At 40.4% G+C, this 20,194-nt stretch overlaps 1 protein-coding gene across 1 annotated transcript; it reads right to left on the minus strand.

Moving 5' to 3' along the window:
- Positions 1-1,285: 1,285 nt before the first annotated feature.
- On the minus strand, positions 1,286-16,897 carry CD86 (CD86 molecule). Its single transcript, XM_061454183.1, has 6 exons — positions 16,759-16,897; positions 11,374-11,417; positions 9,768-10,106; positions 5,843-6,154; positions 3,592-3,726; positions 1,286-2,747 (listed from the first exon to the last, which is right to left on the minus strand). The coding sequence occupies exons 2-6, from the start codon at positions 11,411-11,413 to the stop codon at positions 2,728-2,730; spliced, it is 846 nt and encodes a 281-aa protein (XP_061310167.1). The 5' UTR covers positions 11,414-11,417; positions 16,759-16,897; the 3' UTR covers positions 1,286-2,727.
- Positions 16,898-20,194: the final 3,297 nt, after the last annotated feature.

Here is a 20,194-nt window from a genome sequence, read left to right on the forward strand (position 1 = left end):
CAAAGTGGCTATGTTTTTCTTGTGCCTTGCTACTGTGCTCGTTACACCTGCTTGTTGCAGAGGATTAATGCATTTGAACAGAGAGACACAAACTACGATTTCCCTGAAGCCCTTCTGCTTCTTTCCCCCTGAACTGCCTTTAGCTGCAGGTGGGGAATACAGTTGGTTTTAAGAGCAAGGAAAGAGGAGGCAGAGAAATTGAGCGGGTAAAAAAAGGAGGTTGGTAGCCTAAAGCAGAGGGATGGCAAGGGAGAAAACAAACAACTTCACTGATGGGGAACAAATTAAGGATGGAAGGGAGTTGTCAGAAGAAAACATGAACCCACTGTGTGTGTGGCTTTTTGTCACTAGTTACAACTGCTGGTAGTGATAGTGGACAGTGTACTGGGGTGAAAAGCCCCCTCAGAGGTACTATGACATGTTGCAAAACCTGTTGAATTCCAAGCTCTCATAATTCTTCTTTTTTTTTGCTAAGTGAATTTTTCTAGAGTAGGACTTTTGAGTCCTAGCATAGATTTCCAGATACCTTCTCCATTGTGGAGAAGCTGCTGATTGATTGGTTTTCTCCTATGGGAAAACATGGTGAAGGGCTTTTCCCCTCATTGCAGAAAGCTGACCAGCACATCAGAATTTAGGGACTGGTAAGGGAGTTCCGAGACTGTGAGCTCGAGAGTGTATGTGTGCATTTGTTAATCTAGGCATACAGAAGACAAAAGACCCACAAAGCTTTTTTGGGTAGGAGCAAAGTAGGTTTTAGCTATTGTTTTGAACCTCAATGTTAGTGAGGACTTGAGGTGGATGACTTAGGTGGGAAGGGAAAATGTTGAGAAAAATCAACTGAATTACAGCATGTGTTAAAAAAGGCAGGAGAGACAACACAAATCTAGTGAGCATCTGCATGACTTAGTACACCTAATGGTTCAACACATGCTTTATTTAACGAAGCAAATGTTAATCAAGTTAAAGTTTGTGTGACCCACTGGAGATGCATTTGACAATCTGCAGCATAGAATCAAAAGGCCCAGTTTTCAGACTGTAATTAATCTAATCTTTGAGGTGAAGATGTCAATAAATCAAGGAGGTACGAATACATGGATATATCACATACATATATCCAGCTCCATGAATGAAAACTTCAGCTGTGCCATTCTTGGTCATTGCAGCAATTCCTCTTTTATTCGTTTGCTTCCAAGAAATAATCCTGGGAGTTTTTCCTCCCTGAGAACAGCAAATGTGGGTATTTCCTTCATGCTTTAGTGGAAGGAGAATAAAACACCAACACAGAAAAAGACATGTATTTTATTAAGTCATTAAATAAGTTTACTAACAAATATAAACTTTTACATAAAAATAAAAACTTTAACTTTTAATAAAATTTGAATGATATTAATCTGAATGTCAATATTTGGGATGTTAGTGTAATAGCTTAATAAACTGACTCCCAAATGGTTTAGCTGACACAAAAGGGCATGCAAATTCTCTCACACACTTGAAAGTGGAGTAAAAATTTAGGTGGAATCTAGCAACTCACATAATTTGACAGAAAAAAGTATTTGTACCCAGCAGAAACCATGGAAATTCTAAGTCCCTAGACTGAAAATTTCAACACATTGGAACTTGTCTTGCAATGTGATGGTAATGTCCCTGCTCCTGCTGAAAATATCAGGCCACACAAACATAATGAAGACCTCAGCAGAATTCTATCTCAGTTCTGCTGCATTCTTCCTCTTGGAAGATATCAATGCTGTTGAAGAATGTAAAGTGCAGAGATTGTTCAAGATTGGAGAACTGGCACATTCTGAGTGAAACGGAGAATCTTTTCTGAAAGTTCAAACTACTTCCGATAGCTGGGCATACCACAGTGTATGGATTGCTCTATCCTCAGGGGTTGAAGCAAGATTCAGAAAAGGAGAACACAGTCAAACAAATTGGAAGAAAATCTACTTATATTTTTTCATTATATGATTAGCTTAATTTTGTATATGTAGATTTCTACACATATGAATGGTACCTCATGCTTTCATTTTCTATCCCTGCATCCACCAGAATTAGTACAGGATCCAGTCACAATTTCAGAAAGTCCAGGAACTAACTGTCTGGGCTTATTAAGCTTGGAAGATACTAAAAAAAGGATAACCAGCAATTATGTTTAAAGCGAGTCTTTCCTTCAGGTGATGTCTAGTTTCAGAGGCCTCATAGGAATTGTGCAGCTTATCTCAGAGGGTGGGGATTTTCTCTTTCTGTGGTGGAGCTTTACAAGAAAGTTACTGGTACAAAGTCACACTGGCTATCCCAAAAGCATTTATGGTTCATAATTAATAACCTGCCTCTGATCATGTTTCCAGTGATGGCTGTGATTCACAGATTGTGGCCTAACACTTTCTATTTCTGAATCTTCTGAAACCCACACAGCTCTGCTTTCTTCATTGACTCTCAGGGTTTTACAATGTCACAGGATGTAATGGAAGATACAGCCAAAAGGTAGTCATGCAGACAGGCAGAGCATCGTATTTACTACATTCTGGAACAAAAATAAAAGCAGAGATCACTGGACAGTGTATTTCAACCATCAGGCAAAAATGTTGCATGTTGCTCTGTAGGATATCTGGGGAGGATTCTTTTTCTGGCGCACCATGTAAGAACACAGGACCTCAGGCCTTGCTATGTGCAGAGATGGTTTCCAGTCAGCAGTCTGGCTGATGGCTGCAGTTTCAAGCTTGATAGCTTCTAGACTGCTAGACTGACACCTAAAATAGATGAATATGTGATTTACAGAAACGTGAGAAATTGGAGCAGAAAGAGAGTTCATAGTAAATGTCTTAATTATCTTAGGATTTGGAGGAAGAATGAGGTAGGGCTCAAGACTTGGCTGTGTAAGGAAACAGGACTGTGAGGAATGCATTTCCCTCTTGCTATAAGAAAGAAAGGGTAGACTCTAACATCAGCAAAAGGATACTTTAAGTGCAGAACAAACCCTGGACAGCTGAGACCCAGTCTTGAAACAAAACAGAAAAATGCAACGCAAAGTTCAAATTCTGTTCCTAGTACAAGATGATTATTGCAGCCCAGAGTTGGGCTGCCTGTGGTGGAGCAATGCCTTGACCCTTCAGCTCTGCGTTGACAGAGATACTTGCACTTGACAGAAATGTCATCTCATCTCTCACCCAGCACCACCTTTCTTATAAATGGTGATGGACAAGAAATGTTTCTACAGTTCAATGATTTTATGAGCCACATCCACCAAAAAAAAAAAAACAAACCAAAAAAGAAAACCACCAAACCAAAACCCAAACCCCAGGAAAAAGAAAGGGATGAAACTGCAGAAAATGGTAAACTGGTACCTGGCAGTCTCACAGAGCACAAAGTGGAGAGAGAAGTGGATCCCAGGACAAGACAGGAGAAAGATATTTTGACTTGCTGCTGGATGGACTAAGTTGTTGCAGGAATTGAATTGCCCAAGAATGTTTAGCTTAAATCCAGCATGAAATCTAACTTTCTGTCAGCATCTTGATTGTAGGTGAAGGGATAATTGCAAAGAGCAAAGTCTGTGACTTGAGGGACAGTAGAACTGAATGAGAAGTAATAACTTACTCTGGTTGCTGGATGAGATATTTCTGTTCCTCAAGATCACAAAACCTAGAAGAATTGTGATCAGTACAATCACAGCTATAAGTGGGCCAAAGAAATGTATCTTCACTTGCTCTATTTCTTCCTCTTGAATTATCTCTGAATAAGAAAACATAGGAGATACACACAGCAAAGATTTAATTTGGTGACTATTAACTGAAACACTCTATCCCAAAGTTATGTGAATTAGAAATGTAGGGAAAGGCCCTCAGCATCCTTTGCTTTTACAGTGCTTTAATATTGCAAACAAATCATTCTCCAATGTTTTATTTCCATTTCCAATAACTAGGGAAACTCTCAGGTCTTAGCGGCCACTTCAACAACAGTAAGGCAAAGTACTCTTTATGATATTTGGGTAACAGGTGAGAGATCAGCAACTTAATTAATACAAGAGCCTACGAGGCAACTACTGTGCTAATGCTGCTCTGTGCCACTGTGCAAGTTCGAAGGACCTGGGATATGTTACTACTGGGTATTTGTGTAAATGATGGTCAAAGCCTAATGAAATGCCATAAGGGATGTGAAAGTAGCAGAGAATCAAGGGAGTTTCCCTCTATTTCTGGTTATTGTGCTTTTGAGATTTTGGTTGCTAAGGTTAGGAACAGGTAGAGCTTCAGTTATTGCCAAACAGAGCTTATTTTTATGTGGAGTTCCTGGTTTCTTACCCACCATCACCGCTTATCAAGTGACTACTTTCATAGGGCCAGAGAGGAGAGAAGAATTCAGTAGGGAAGAGGAGGATGCAGCACTATAGCTATAGAGTTAATATAGTTAATAAGTATATTAGCTAATATAGCTAATATAGCCATGTTAACACTCATGTAGAGCGGTGCAAACCTCAGAAGACTTCTGTATTGTATTTTAATGTTATTTAAAAATGCTAGAATGTCAGGCCATCAGAGGCAGTTTGTCACATCGAGCACTGATGACTTAACCCTGTAGCTAGATTTATATGAAGAAAACAGCACCCTGGACCTTTTTCAGAACAAGTGGCAAGCTTCTTTTATTTACTTCTTTTCTCTACCACATTTGCAGTAGTAAGGTGCATGCCTATACTACCCTAGCAGGCTTTCCTGCAATTCTGCCATTCCCTCTTGGCTCCCTATTCCTGTCAGTTGAAGCACGGCTCTCCATCTTCAATGCTGTCTAAAGGAAACATGTGCAAGCCAAATGAACTTATGACCGAAGTGGGAATTGTCTTTATTTTGATGTGTTTGTGCTGTAGTTTACAAACAAAAATATGTCAAAGGGTGTTTTCCTTTCCTAGGAGATAAATAAAATCAGCTTTATTTTAAAGAAAGGATTAGCCATGCGGAACCCTGAGATGATCCAGCAGAAAAGCCTTATTGGAATTCAGGTCCCCAGCTTCTTCTTGCAAGCAGTGTGTGAAAAAAAAAAGAGACAATCTTAGAGAAAAAAAAATCCCCAGATAGCAATTTTGGAATGCATATTTTGTCCTGCCAAAAATTATGAAAACCGCCAGGAATGCTTCTAAGACTAGGCAAAACTTCATGGCCTTTATGCTAAAACTCAGCACAGTCTCTTTGGCAGATTTTGAGCCAAATCTGATCCAAGGGACATTTCTGTTTAGCCTTCTATCTCTCTCTAAGGAGTGATTCAGTTCAAGTACTTAAACATCAGGGAAAAAAAACCCCACATTTTTACTGTCAGGGTGATCAAACACTGGAACAGTTTGCTGAGAGAAGTTATCCTGGGAGATATTTTAAACTCAACTAAATAAGGCCCTGCACTACCTTTTAACCCTGCTTTGGGCAGAGCACTTGACCTGGATAATCTCCAGATGCCTCTTCCAATCTCAGCAGTTCTCTAATCCTGTGAAGTGGCAACATCTCTCAACAGCTGTCACCTCTGGAGACTGGTTGATGCCTAATGGAGACACCCAGCTTGCTTTGTTGCTTATTACAGCAGCATCTATGGAGGTGACAAACAGGACTGTGTTCCGGATTGTGTAGCAGTAACCTTCCTTCTCTGTGCCCAATTCTTGCTGTAATAAGACTTCCCATATGGAAAGAAGAGGGAATTTGGTGGCTGTGGGTGTTGGTGAACTGGATAGAGAACATACAACCCTTGTAATCAACTCCTACTGCTACCTAGTGTTTATTCTCTGACTTGACTATGCTGTTGTTATTAGCTCTACTACAATGTGCCCTTTTCCAACCCATGAAAAAAGTGGAAAAGGCAAATGGGCACTCACCTATGCCTAGTGGCACTGAGACAAGGCTCCCCAGCTCCTCTCCAAGGTGAAGCAAGCAGCTGATATTAGTAAGGGTGTTTGTAGGAACAGTGGTATTCAGATTGGTAGTAACATTGTACAGCTTTGTTACAGCATCCTGTGAGATATCCATGTAATTCATAAGCCTGTGTGTTCTGTTTTCATGTGAAATTAACCAAGTCATTTGCTTGGGCTCTGGATAACCTCCACTGGAAGAACAGCAAAGCTTCAAATATTCATTGGGCTTTAGTTCCCCTTTGTGCAGCCATGCTATCTCAGGTTGACTATAGTTGGCTGAAATAGACCAAAGAGAAAGCATCATGAGTCAGACATACTGCATCTCATGACAGTTCCTTCCAATTATTTAAGATTTTTAGGCAGGAGCAAGTCTAAGCAATTGTCTTAGGAAAACAATTGGAGTCCCAAGAAGGGTTTGTTCTGGTGCGTGTCTGAACTTGCTTCTCCTTGTTTGCAGAATGCTTCAAGGACATAAGTCTGATCAGCCAGACAATGGGTCTATGAATATGAATGCTAAATGGAAGTACTCTTTATTAAATATCTACCAAATATTCCCAAACCAGGATTCCTTTCGTTAAAAGGTCATAGTGGAAATAGCAAACTATAAAGGAAAAGGAGAGAATGCAGACATAATACTGACTGCACATTGGCATATAGCAAGTTAAAATCAATCAACCACAAAACCAGAACCCAAGAAACAGACTCAAGACTCATTGAGAATACTTCAATACGTTACTGGCAATAGGACTAAAGACAATATGGAGAGATACTGGAGAAGGGGAAAAGGATTCTTAGAAAAATATGAGCCTAAGAGACCCTAACTCTTTTGCACACTTGCTCAAATGTGTTGGATCCAGGCTCCAACCCTTGCCCTAGTGAATTGTTAGTATGGATGAATGAAGAAATATAATGCTACTTTATTTGCTCTATACCAACACACATGGAGCAGGATTTAGCTTACTCACTTAAATTCCAAGAAAATCCATGGCTGTGAATTCAAAATGGAAAAAACCCCACCTTCTTTTTTTAGTTAAATTTAGTTAAACTGTCCCTCAGGAAAGCTCAGACTTCCTCTTTCTCCTCAAGATCTGAGTTGCATAGCTGACTGCTCGCTCCAGCTTCTGGTCTACAGTATTTATTCTCTTCTTGGCATTTTATAGGGAGAGCAGGAATGTATTCCATGCCTATGAAATTTGCCAAATCATCCCAGTGATTTAAGAGTTTCAATCCTATTGACAGTAAACAAGTAGAAGCAGAGGAATATACCCTGATCAAAGCACTTTTGGTTTATGGCTTCTGGGAACCTCAATTTACTGAAAAGTGCTGTTGGTTGCACGCAGGGTATGGGCAATGTATTTGTGAGTTTTGGATTGTTAACAGAGAAGCCTGTTTCAGGAAGTCTTTTGTATTTAAAGATAACATATCTTCCAAAACCACTATGGGCTTAGATTTAAATTCCTCAAGAGACAACAGATCCATCAAGCCCTTAATATTCTTCTCAATGGCTTAATCAACTTAACTGGTTTTGTTCTATTTTCTAAAGTGACAATTTCCCTTACTTTTAGCTGCTGATTGTTTTTATATCTTCACTAAGCAAATTACCTTTTTCTTCAATATCCAGTGTTCTATGTGCATTTCAGGTTCCCACACTCTGAAAACCCAGTCTCCTCTCAGATTTCTGTGTAATCAGATTGATCTTTTAATGTCTCCAGTTGGACAGTAATTTTCCAGCCTTCAGATAACTCTAGCAGAGCTTTTTTTATGCTTGTAGGTTTTCTAACATCCCTTTTAAAATGAGGACACAAATTTTATGTCTCTCTCTTGACATCAGTTTTATTCCTAGCACATAGTTTGGAAAAGCTTCCCTAGTCTCACCTACTTCCCTTATTGATCCGTCCAAAAGAATCACTAGAGACATGCTATAGCAGCAGAATTTCCAGTTAAGTTGCTTGTCCCCATGGTCCCTACCTTGTTTTTTTCAAGTGCCAAAGCTTTCCATTGTGAAGCCCACCATACCTTCTGGAGAAAGATACGTGTTCATGCTCTTATATAAATCATCCTGGCTGTGGGATGATTTATATACTTATTATACATATATCTATCTGTATATTTGCCTAATATAATATATATAAATAACACATGTAAACCATATCAGAAGGTACTTCTGTATTTCTGAATGGGCTAGGTAACCAAGTGATCAAGAGAGATAACTTTGGATAACTGTCCTGTCATTCTTGTACAGCACTCAGTCTTTCTAACATCCGTTTTAAGTGTAACACCTCACACTACAAAAAGCCTTCTATACGAGACTCTACTTAAGAAACAGTAAGTTAGCACAAGTACATTTCAACATTTGTATTTTCCTTCTAATTTTGTTAAATATGATTTTATGCTGCTTCTTCCTTTGGGAGCTTATTGAACAGAGTCATTTGGAAGGAAAACAGCAGTACACAGTTTAAAACAGTCTTCCTTGAAAGGTCTAGGAGAGTTTCAGTGCCTAACTGTGAGACTTCTGTAACATGTTGCTCAGATGCTGGCTAAGCTACAATGAACTGCTTGAATTAACTGAGCAGTTGATGCTCAGATTCCCTCAAATTGGAAGCTTTGATCCTGAGTGCACATTGTGAGTTTCTGAGTTATAAAACTTTGCTGAAAATACTTGTCAAGTAGATTCTGGGAGGATCAAAATTAACAATCTAGGTTTTCTATCTGTGGATTGAGAGAACTCTTACTGGTAGCACAGAGCTAAATAGGCTCAGACATCCTGATACTCTGGTTTTGGCTGCAGTTACACATGGCCTGTTCTCTTTTGAAACAGTATCCTGAGGCCTGAAAACACCAGTGGAAGTTAGAAGAAGTTGTTATTAATGCACTATCACAGTGGAAGAGAGAACACAGGCGTATGGACTAAGGTTACTAACAGAACAATTTAAAATAGAAAAACCATAGGAAAATATCTTAGGAATTACTAAAAATATTGGAAGGTATTGGGAAAGGATTGCTTTCTCCCTTCCATTCTCCTGTTGAAAGATCTGCCGCCTTTTCGTCTGATAACACAGAAGAAATCAAGTTTAATCTCATCAATGCATGCATTTTTTCCTCAGAGTATTTTCAGTCTTCTTCTAACTGAACATATGAATTTCTACTCCTCCACGTAAATTGCTCTTTTCTTATTTTCTCTGTGATTTATATGATCATAAAATAGCTGTGTGTTCACAGAAATCTTATGTTCCAACTGTAATTTACCACCAACGATGATAACTACTGCTACTTTTAATAGAAGGTAGTGCATCAGATGCAAATGAAGAACTGTATTTTCCAGAGTCCTAAAAGCCATAAAACTTCCAGGAGGCAAGACGAAGAAGGCAGAATGGTTTTCACTACAACTATGAAAGGGTGGGATTCAGGAATATAAAATATTGAGCAAATTATTACCTCATTTTCTACTTCTTCTGATTCCTTTCACCTGGGTACATTGCATTTAGAGCTGAGGATTTCAAACTTAAACAGGGGAAGTTCAGGTTGAACATAAGGAAGAAGCTGTTTACTGAGAGGGTAGTGAGGCACTGGCAGAAGCTGCCCAAGAAGTGGTAAATGCTCCATCCCTGGCAGTGTTCAAGGCCAGGCTGGACAATCTTGAGTGACATGGTCTAGTGTGAGGCATCCCTGCCCCTGGCAAGGGGCTTGTAACTAGATGATCTTGAGGTCCTTTCAAACCAAACTATTCTATGATTCTATGATTTAGAAATCCAGCTCCAGTGCAGGTACATCTTCGGTGAGTTGGGGACAATACCAGATATTTCTGGACTGAACAAAGTGACAGAGGCCCCCTCCCCCCCAAAAACCCACCAATCCCTAGACCAGATGACAATTAGAAGAGCTTACTTACCAATGATGTGCAGTAAGCACTCAGACTGATGTATGACACTTGAAATTCCTTTAACTCTCTGCTGTATGATACACGTATACAGTCCCTCATCCACAATCCCTGCATTTAACAGCTGCAAGGTCCATTTGTCCATATCCATCTTGGTGCGATTTTTATATTCAGGACTGATATTATCATGTTTTTCTTGGCCGTGGTACACTTCATGCACCACTTCGTGGCCTTTTTGCCAAAAAACTATTAAATTCTTTATGTCACTTTTTTGAGAGTTTGGAAAATAACAGGATAGGTATGCAGTGTGGTTGAGAAATGACTTCACCTGATGCACGGTGCCAGTGGTACCTTCGACAAAGAAGATTTCCATCAGCTACAGAAGAACACCAAGTATTTGCACTCACACAGGCAAGACTTAATGACAGCAGCAGTAAACTGCCAGCATTTAGACACAAATGCTCCCACTAGGTATGACAAGACATGTAGTTCTTCAAACTGACTCACTTAGTCTTGTGGACTTCAGGTCATAAAACTGTTTCTTGTTTTCCTTTCTATATTTTACTCTCCAAGGAAGGCCTACCACACAGAGGCTGCAAGCATCTATACTTATCTGCAGGCAAAAGGTCCAAACCATTCTTGCACCCTGAGTACAGCATCCCAAGGATAATGAAATGCTGCCATAAAGGAGAGAGATGCATAATTTCTTTTTAAAAAGTTGAGTTTGTTCTCCTAATAAAAGAACACAGCACTGCAGTTTTGAAGACAATGTGAAGTGCACAGTGTGTGGTAAATGCTGGTGTCTAGGGAATATATGACCAGTAGGTCAGAAACAGGTGAACACTTTCAGTCTCATGAAGAATTAATCTAAAGTTTAATGACACATTAAATGTCAGATTTAACTCTTCTGTAATTAATCTAGAGTTTGATGACAAATTAAATGTCAGATTTAATTGCTCTGTTGCTGATCTTGTGAATAGAAATAAACACAGTTATGCCTTCATGCAAGGAAAGGACGAACTGTAGTACCTAAGGGATGATTTTTCCCTTACTTTCCTCAGTGCATGTAACCACTGTTATGGGTGGTGATGGGCCAGGAAGACTATCTTTTCTTGGAATGGGAAATGAAGTCCTCTGTCCCAAAAGATACAAACACCTCTGCTGTGTTCAAAAGGAGGAGAAGATTTATAGCCTTTCTCCTGGTGCAAAATTTTGACTGCTCTTCAACAGCACCAGGCTGCAAAATGATCTCTGCAGCTGTCTAGAACTCCAGTAGTCCCACATCAAACTGTGAGGTTTCAGTTTAATACTGCTTTCCTTTATAATGTACTGGGGTGATATGCGCACATTTGAAAGATTTAAATCAAAAATTTAAAGAGCAATGTAAAGCAAGTGTAATGTAAAGATACAAAGTTGAAGAGAGAAAGTACTTGCTATATATTTTATAGAGTCCCTACACACAATTTAAATACACATTACATAGGCTATATGACCTTGGTTGTGCAGTGGAAATCATTAAATACTGCTAAGGAATGAGCTTTTTAGTGGATGAGAAAGTACCACATAGCAGGACACAAATAATCAAAAGAGTTTTTACAATTAAAAATGTGCCTTTTACCTGGGAGAAGTATCATAGCATAGAGTATGAAGACCTCCATGATGCTGTAAGAAGGAAGAATGAAAGAAATATGAAATCACAGAAACATAGAATCATAAAATCACAAAATGGTTTGGGTTGAGAAGGACCTTAAGATCATCCAGTTCCACCCCTCTGCCATGGGCTTGGAGACCTCACACTAGATCATGTCACCCAAGGCTTCATCCAACGTGGACTTGAACACTGCCAGGGATGGAGCATTTACCACTTCTCTGGGCAGCCTGTTCCAGCGCCTCACCACCCTCACAGTAAAGAACTTCTTCTTTATATCTAACCTGAACTTCCCCTGTTTAAGTTTGAAATCCTCACCCTTTGTCCTATGGCTACAGTCCCTGATGAAGAGATATGAGGAAATATGAAATATGAAAACATTCCAGTACCTTCTCCAGTACTCCCAAAGAAGTGGTAAAACAGGAAGAAGTTTTAGCAAGAGAGGCTATTGAGAAAGTTAATCTCACCTTTTCCTGTGTACTGGTGCAAAGACTTCTGTGTGCTTCATAGCCTTTAGCAACAAGAAACATGCCATGACAGAGCTCTGGTTTACAGAGAAGGTGATGTGATGCAGGACTGCTGCAGACAGGGTATGCCATGGGAGGAATAGAGAGCTCCCAAGGTGCAAAGGGTAGGACGAATACCCAAAAGACCTCATGCAGAGGAAAGAGGAATGGGGAACATGCTTGTCCTGGCAGTGTGGGGAAGAAGGGGGAATTGAAAGTAAAGGGGGAGGAGAGGGTGACATAGAAGGAGGTGGTGAGAGAGACAGCGTGATGATGACAGCTACCGGGAGTGCTGAAGTGTTTAACCTTCAGTATTGTAACAGGAACCTATCCTTCACATCAGTAAAATATAACTGAGAGAAATCCTGTATGGTTTAAAGAATTGAGTCTAAACAGCACTTAATTTGTGGTTAAGAAACTGGATCTTTTTAAAATAAAAAGAAAAAAACCCTACAGCCCATAAACAAAAATGATTCTATGTGGTGTAAAGGGCCTATAATCCCGGGAAACAGCCACAAGCCATTCCCATGCTTTGGGGTGACAGCAGCACCTGGATCTAACTGGCCTGTGGTGGCTGGTTTGCATTTTAGCAGCACATTTGTGCTCTTCCTGTGTCTTTTTCATATATCTGGGAGAAGCCTCCACACCACCACTGTTAAGGTCCTTCACTCTCCTCCTTTAAACAGCTTCAAAGAATCCTCTTTTTGCTGGAGCAGATGTAAAAACTCTTTAGCTCTCACACTGTTTAAAACCAGTGACATTGCTGTCTTCTGTCTTCACTAGTAGTACAGCTTCCTGATTGCTTTTTTGTCAAAAGGGGGAAGGATGTATCCTCCACAGGCTGGCCTTCCAAGGGGGAAAAAAAAAGAGGTGTAATTGTCAACAATTCCCATTACATGCCTCCCAAAGTATAGAGGTGATCACTTTGACAGTGCATGCCAGCCCAGATCAATGATTCTATTGCATTACAAGTCATTACCATGAAGTACAGAGAAACAAGAGCTTTAGCCCAGGCCCCCCAGGTGATAAACACTAAAACAGTAAATACTGGCTGTAAGTAAGGTACAACATGCTGAAACTCTTGAGACCAAGCGCAACAGCTCTGAGAGCAAATAAATCAACATTGTGATGAGTGACTATTAATCTGAAACAGTGAATGCTTATCACAAATATGATCAGACACACTATGGTCAGATCTGTTGTTATCTCAACCCTTCGTGCCCCATGCTGGGTGCCAAAAAGCACTGTCATGGTTTAAGACTCACTGGTAACTCAGGACCATGCAGTCACTTGCTCACTCCCCACCTTCTTCCCTCACTCCCTCTGGAGGGAGGGGGAGGAGAATGGAAAGAATGTAAACCCCATGGGTTGAGATAAGAACAGTCCAACAACTAACGTATAACACAAAACTACTACTGCTACCACCAATAATAATAGTGATAAGTGGAATAACAAGGGGAGAGAATATAAAACTAAAAGTGGAAGAGGAAAAGAAAACAATAAACACAAGTGATGCACAACTCAGTTGCTCACCACGTGCCGACCTATACACAGCCCTACACAAGCAGTGATCTGGACCTTCTGGGTAACTAGTTTCTATACTGGGCATGATGTGCTGTGGTATAGAATACCCATTTGGCTAAGTTGGATCAGGCATCCTGTCTTTGCTTCCTCTCAGCTTCTTGTGCCCCTCCTCACTGGCAGAGCATGAGGGACTGAAAAGTCCTTGAGCAGGGTAAGCATTACTTAGCAACCACTAAAAATATCAGTGTGTTATCAGTGTTGTTCTCAGGCTGAAGTCAAAAACACAGCCCTGCACCAGCTATGGGAGAGGAGATAAATGTTACACTGAACCCAGGATGGCTGGTTTGCTGCAGTCTTTACCCCAGTTCCCTAGGAGCCCGAGTCTCTTCTGTTCAATAGTTCCTCAGTTGGCTGCCATGGGTTTTGTGTACTATAATGTACAGAGCTGTGAATATTTTTTCCAGACCAGATTCATCCTGCCTTTTCTTAGGAAAGGTGAGAAAGAAGCCCAAATGTCTCGGAGGACACCGGTAGTTTTCTTAGTGATCCATCTACCAGCAAAAGAGGAGGGAGGGCCTGTACAGAATCCATTGTTGTAGGAGATCATTCTCCTTCTGCTCAAGCTGCCTGTGGTAAAGTTCACATGCTGAACTTTTGTCAAGAGGTTTTCCTTCTCGGCTGGGCCCCGCTGAATTAAACCACACAAGTGACTGCCTAAATAAAACCGCCTGTGCCAAACCGCCACTGAAAACTACAGAACCCCCTGCTCAGCAGTCAGCTTTTCCTCCAGTGAATAAGAAGTTTTGCTTCAAGTAAAAAAAAAAGGATAGCCCTTATTTATTTTTTTATCTAGTGCATGTGTGTTAGAAGAGAAATTAAAATGATTTAGCAACTGGAAACTAAGCAGGGAAGGTATGCTATAGCTAGGCATGTCTTGCAATCACTGTCTCACAGCAGCAAAGACCAAAACTGGAACTGAAAGAAAGAGTTAGAGAGAAATAAAACCCAGGGAAAAATACCAGATAACCCTGCTTGCCTTGCTTTATGGGTTGGATTTGGAGCAGTGAGGACAGAAGCCTCAAGGTTCCTACATGGTTTCCTGGCTGTTGTTTTCAAGGAGAAGGCATGCTGCATAAAGAAGGATCCTGTGGGTCTGCAGAGGGGTGTACACCCATGTTCCCTTCAGAGAGAGATCACTGAGTGTGGCAAGCGGCTTGTCTTACTTGAACTCTTATGTGAGAGCTGCTGAATCATGAATTGGGTCACTAAAACTCCAGTATGGCAAGTAGCTTCTCTTCCCCCTTTTTTATAAGATGCCTTTAACCAGCAAATGCACATTCTTTGAGCCAGTGTCCAGAGGACTGAGGGGAAGAAGGTGAATTACACAGTTTCTGTGTTGGCATATTCAATACACATTCCGTGCTCAATTCTCTTTTTTATATCTGCAGGCCATTGAAAGACTGGTTGTATTCCAGACCTGTTTAGCAGCCAAAGGGGACAAGAGGAAAAAGAGAGACTTTGCTTTGGGGTATGGCCTGCTGCTGGCAAAACGTGTAGACCAAACTGCCCTCAGAGTGGCCATGGCCCAGTGCATGAGCATTCTGCTTCACTTCAGAGCATGTGTATGTGTATGTGTATGTGTATGTGTATGTGTATGTGTAGTTTTTCTGGGTACATCCAGCTGTGGAAGCAGCACTTTCTCACAGTGCCAGTGATAACTGATGAGATAGGAGTGGTTCAAAGACCTGGGGCTTACAAATTATCTCTGTTATCCTGAATTACGTGAGTCCATTGGGAGGCAGTCATTTCCCCTTGCTAAATAAGGCTAGCACTATGTGGCGTGTCTTTCTTGCCTTTTGAGGCTTTGTCAGCCTCCTCATTCCTGGAGATGTCCCCATGACTCACAATTACAAGTCACATGTGGATGTCAGAGATGAAAAATGGAGAAGTGTATTAGTTGAAATTCTGTCAGTATGCAGTCACACTCAACCCTCTAGTCACTATCTGCAGCAAAATCACCATAAGGAGAAGAAACCATATGAGTACATGCACTTTACTGACCCTATTTGTGACTGCTTTTGTTTGGCCCAAATCAGCCTCAGAAAAGTCAAGAAGTAGTTCCCACTTGGCTGAGTATAGGGGGATGCCTCCACTGAGGAACTGTAAGATTGATGTTCATGAAAAAGAGACAACTTCACTCCCTTTGCTTTTGAGGGCAAGTGCCAGAAAGCCCAGTGTGACTTATGTTGAGATTGGCTTGTGCTTTCTGTCTCTTGCTCCTCCCAATCCAGCATATGAAAACCCAGTGTACACAGAAGCATGAAGGTCTTGGAGTAAACAAGGGCTTTGTGCCTGGTATGCTTGCCTGGGTTTTCATTTGCTCTCTTTTTTCCTGTTTTCAGTTTTGGATGTAGTAACTATTTTTTGAAAGACACTTTCAAATCTGTGCTCTTTGACTCCTAAATTTCTTCAGTACCTTTCAAAACATTCCTTTCTTACATGTTCTTACATGGCATTAGTTCTTTTTCTTACATCAGGTACATCTCCTTACATCTTACATCTTCTATGGGAAGACTCTCCTCCCCCACGTTTCATGATGAGCTCAAAACAAAACCAGATACTGAAGTAGAAACCGACTCTTTTGACTCCTCTAGTGTAGGGAATTTTTCTAGAATTCCTACCCTGTTCAACACTGAGTAGCTCCATGAGTCTCCTGGAGACAGGACATGTATGACTAAGACTTTCCACTGCTGACCCAAAAGCTAGCCTAGAGACATCCAGAAGATGCATTCATCATCCTTCTCCCATGTTGTAAACGCAGGCTGATTTGAACCGACTTTATCAAAAGAAATCACAACCCAAAGAAATTCCCTTAACATGGCAAGGTCAGAGAATTCTCGGATGCCCTGAACCCAAACACAAAGCTGTACAACCACATAACTATCCAACAATGGACACATTTTAAAAGCATACCATTGCCAGACAGTTTGTGATTCCTATGTGTTTATCCAGCTAGAAAGCAGAACTATATTAATCAGTTGCTAAACTTTTCTATTGCTCAGTCTTTTAGAGCTCTAAGCTACATCTAAAAATTCTGGGGTTGTTGTTTAATTATGCTGTTATTATACTAAAAAACCCTTCTATCTCCCTAATTTTTGCCTTTTGTATTCCTTCTCACTATTGCCTCTTTCAATAACATCCTTTTATTATCCCTAAGATCTTCAGAAGAACTATGAGTTTCTCTGTGATTCTGGTATCACTTTGCTCTAACATCCAGAACTGTCTTTTAATAACAATTAAACAACACCAATTACTTAAATAATACCTTTGGTTGAAAGATCATGGAGCATTCCACTCCCTCTGCTAGCAGAATTCTTCATCCACAAGTGAAGAGCAGGTACCTCTGAAAGAGAGCACAGCGACTGCCTAACGATGCAAAGTGCCACCACAGCAAAGCCCAGGACACGAACATGTACTCCACACAAGTGAAACTGCGGGGACATTTGGAAGGGAAGAAAGTTATCAGCCAGAATGAGACATTTGTTGGGATTAGCTGTGGTGTTTATTCTGAGTTCCACCTAAAGGACGGGGTAGATTGACGTATTTGTTCGACACTCTAAGCTACACTTGGCCACAGAATTGGCAAGTTGGTTGAACTACTTCTGCATCACAGTTAACCACATCAGATGACATTTTTCCTCCTTTCCCAGTGCTTGCACTTGCCTCAAGTTTCGTCAAACAAACTTGCCAGTAGGGGAGTAGCAATTGCCAGATTCAGTTCTCACCAGGCCACTCTGCCTTGTTTGACTTTGCAGAGAAATAGAGGAGTGCACCCCTGCTCCAGACAGGTGATGGAACCAGACGATCTCAAGATCCTTTCCAACCCTAACTATTCAATGATTCTATGATTCTATGTCAGTTCATTATCAGACCTGTAAGTTGGTGGAGTTTCCTCAAGAGTCACTGTACAGAAGAGGGAATCCAAATGCCCACTCCCTCTTCTGAGCCTCCTACTTCTGCACAGGACACTTTGCCTGGAAATGGCAGCATGGCTACACAATGCAGTACAGGCATAACCTCAAATGGCAGTATCAAGGACACCTCTGATGGCAAGATATGTACTGTACACAAAACCATGAATCTGTAGTTGATTCCTAACTTATACCCAAACAATCCTAATAAGGATTAGCAGCCAAACAATACCTTTTATTTTCAGTCCCCAGGTATTATAACCTTTTTTTCAGTAAGTGTCTTTCAAAATCAGGTGGGCATGCGCCACAAACGTCATACTGCTTCTTAAACAGGAGGATCACTGAGCAGGAGCTTCTTTTTCTTGCAATAAATTAATCTCAATTATTAAATGAAGATGTGATATTCAGAAGTGCAGTTAAATAAGCCTCCTGCTCTCAGTTCAGTGCAAAAATCACTCTGGGGACACATACTGGGTTTCTCATAGTACTTCTCATGGCACGTTGATTTACAAAGCTAAGGAAAAGGTTTTGCCTCCTAGTTTTCAGTCCCTCCCTTCAACCACAATCATTACAACAGTTGGAAGGAAGGACCTGATTCTCCTATTTACTGGTGTAAATTAAGAGCACCATCCTTATAACGTGCATAATAGGAAAATGTCCTGCAGGTTCACTTTGGTCCTTTTGCCCAGTTTCTGATTATAAATGTCTTGCTCCAGTAATTCAGGAAATAATTGTGTCGATGCTACTACAGAATGGGCTCTGGCTCTTTCTGGTATAGATTGGTCAGCTTGCTCCAGGGAATAAGGGATGTGTGTGGAGCTGGTACAATTAGCAGCTGTGACTCAAATGCAATAGAGATCAGCTGTGGAGTCACTTTACTAAAAGCAACCACATTTTTACAAACGTATGCTCCTACTCGTTTATAGGAGCATGACAAACGCTTACCTCTGAAACTGCTCAGATTATTATTAGATAAATAAAGAAACAAACTCATTCAATATAAAGCAGTATCACAATTCTAAAGTATAACAAATAAGCAGTACCTTATTTCTTTCTCCAGGCTTCCCGTCTCAGAGGCAGCAAAATACTCTAATACGGATCTTGACAACAGAAATGTTCATTCTTTCCTCTGTCCTCAGTGCCTGTCCTCCACCATAAGCACAATGCCCAAAACACAGAAAAATAAACCCTTTCCTATCACAAATACGTGTGTGCTGCTTAAAGCAAGCACCCTGTGGTCAAAAGAAGCTTCCTCTTTTTAACTTAAAATTCCCCTTCTTTCAAAGTACATTGAATTCTCCCACAAGTGCCAGTGTTAATCACAGTGTCCCTGAGCTACTGTAGAGCCCTAGTCTTCAAGAAAACTTTTGCGTGGATTTTGCCTGAAGGAAATAACCCTTTTTGAATAAAGTTTACATTTCATGGCTGGCAAATTCCATTCACTTTTGTTTGCTTAAATAGGTCTTATATTAATAGAATGGGAAATAGATTTCTCGGCGAGGACGGAAGTTTCTCAACACAATTAGACAAAACTGTCTATCCTTCCCCAATACTCTGCTGCTGAGAGTCACCAAGTTAATTTAAGATTTGATGACACAATGAATGGATTGTTATAGGAGAACAGTGGTATCAGGACCTATTCCATAACATTTATGGGAAATCAGAGAAAATGAAGGCCATACCTTTACCACAGCTGCCAAGCTTGCCATGTTCTAATTGATTTTTCTGTATGACTAAGTTGTGCTTTTGTGTTTGACTATTCGTATGTATAATTCTGTGATAGATTGGTAACTTCATTTTTCTGTACTGCTAACTCATTTACATGGAATTTGATTTCTCCTGTAACCTCATTTTGATTCTGCCAGCTTAGTAACACTTGCAACTTTCTTAGCCATTAAGATCTAAGTTGGCTTATGAGCATGCAGTGAGCCTCACAAAAGCTCAGCTTAATGACTGCAGTTGTACTTGCCAGATGTAGATCAAACATTATTCACACCTAAGCCTTTTTTTACTGAATCACAGTTTATATATGGCATTCAAAAAGGGCTGTATGGGAACAAAAATCCATCCTGTATCTATTGCTCATTAAACATTATTAGAGATGAATTCCAAATCACTTTCTATACATGACTTTCTTTGCCCAGGACAGACTACTCAACAGCTCTGATTAAAAATAGAGAAGTAGGCTGTTAGGAGTGAAAAAGGGGAAGTATTTTTCTCCAGTCTCTAGCAATCAGAGAACTATAATTTGCATTTAACTCAAGTTTCCTGTGAAAGCAGCCAAAAGAATAATTTCTTCAACTAGGCTGATTAAAACCTAATTGGATCTAATTTAAGTGTTTTCCAAACAAGTTCAGCAAAAATCTCAAACCAAGGAGCTTTTACAGGCTTCAGGTTTTGTACTTGCTTACAACTTAGCCTTGTAGTTAACAAGAAAAACAGGAGGTGCCTAGAATTTTCAGAGATGATGGAGTATCTTCCCCCCACTCTAAGACGTCATCAAAAGTAACGGTGGATAAGACCTAAACATTGTACTGGAAATAATCAGATTGGAAATGCTACATCTTCTTTGTCTTTCTGCCTGCAGAGTATCACCATTTATACTCAAAGTCACATGAATTTGCTGAGTTCAGTTTTCACCTGTTCAAACAACAGCCAGCCAGGCTGATTGCAGTTGGATGAGGAGATAGTGTCCTTTGTAAGAGACTGAGTGACTTGTGGTACAGTGGGTGGGATTTGCTTCCTTGCTTATGGTGAAAGCTTTGCTATGCATTTATTGGTTAGCTTTAC

The sequence above is a fragment of the Pezoporus flaviventris genome, unplaced genomic scaffold (genome assembly GCF_033815535.1).
Source record: "Pezoporus flaviventris isolate CSIRO_AGI_PZ_B2104156 unplaced genomic scaffold, CSIRO_AGI_Pfla_v1 ptg000015l, whole genome shotgun sequence".
NCBI lineage: Eukaryota > Metazoa > Chordata > Aves > Psittaciformes > Psittacidae > Pezoporus > Pezoporus flaviventris.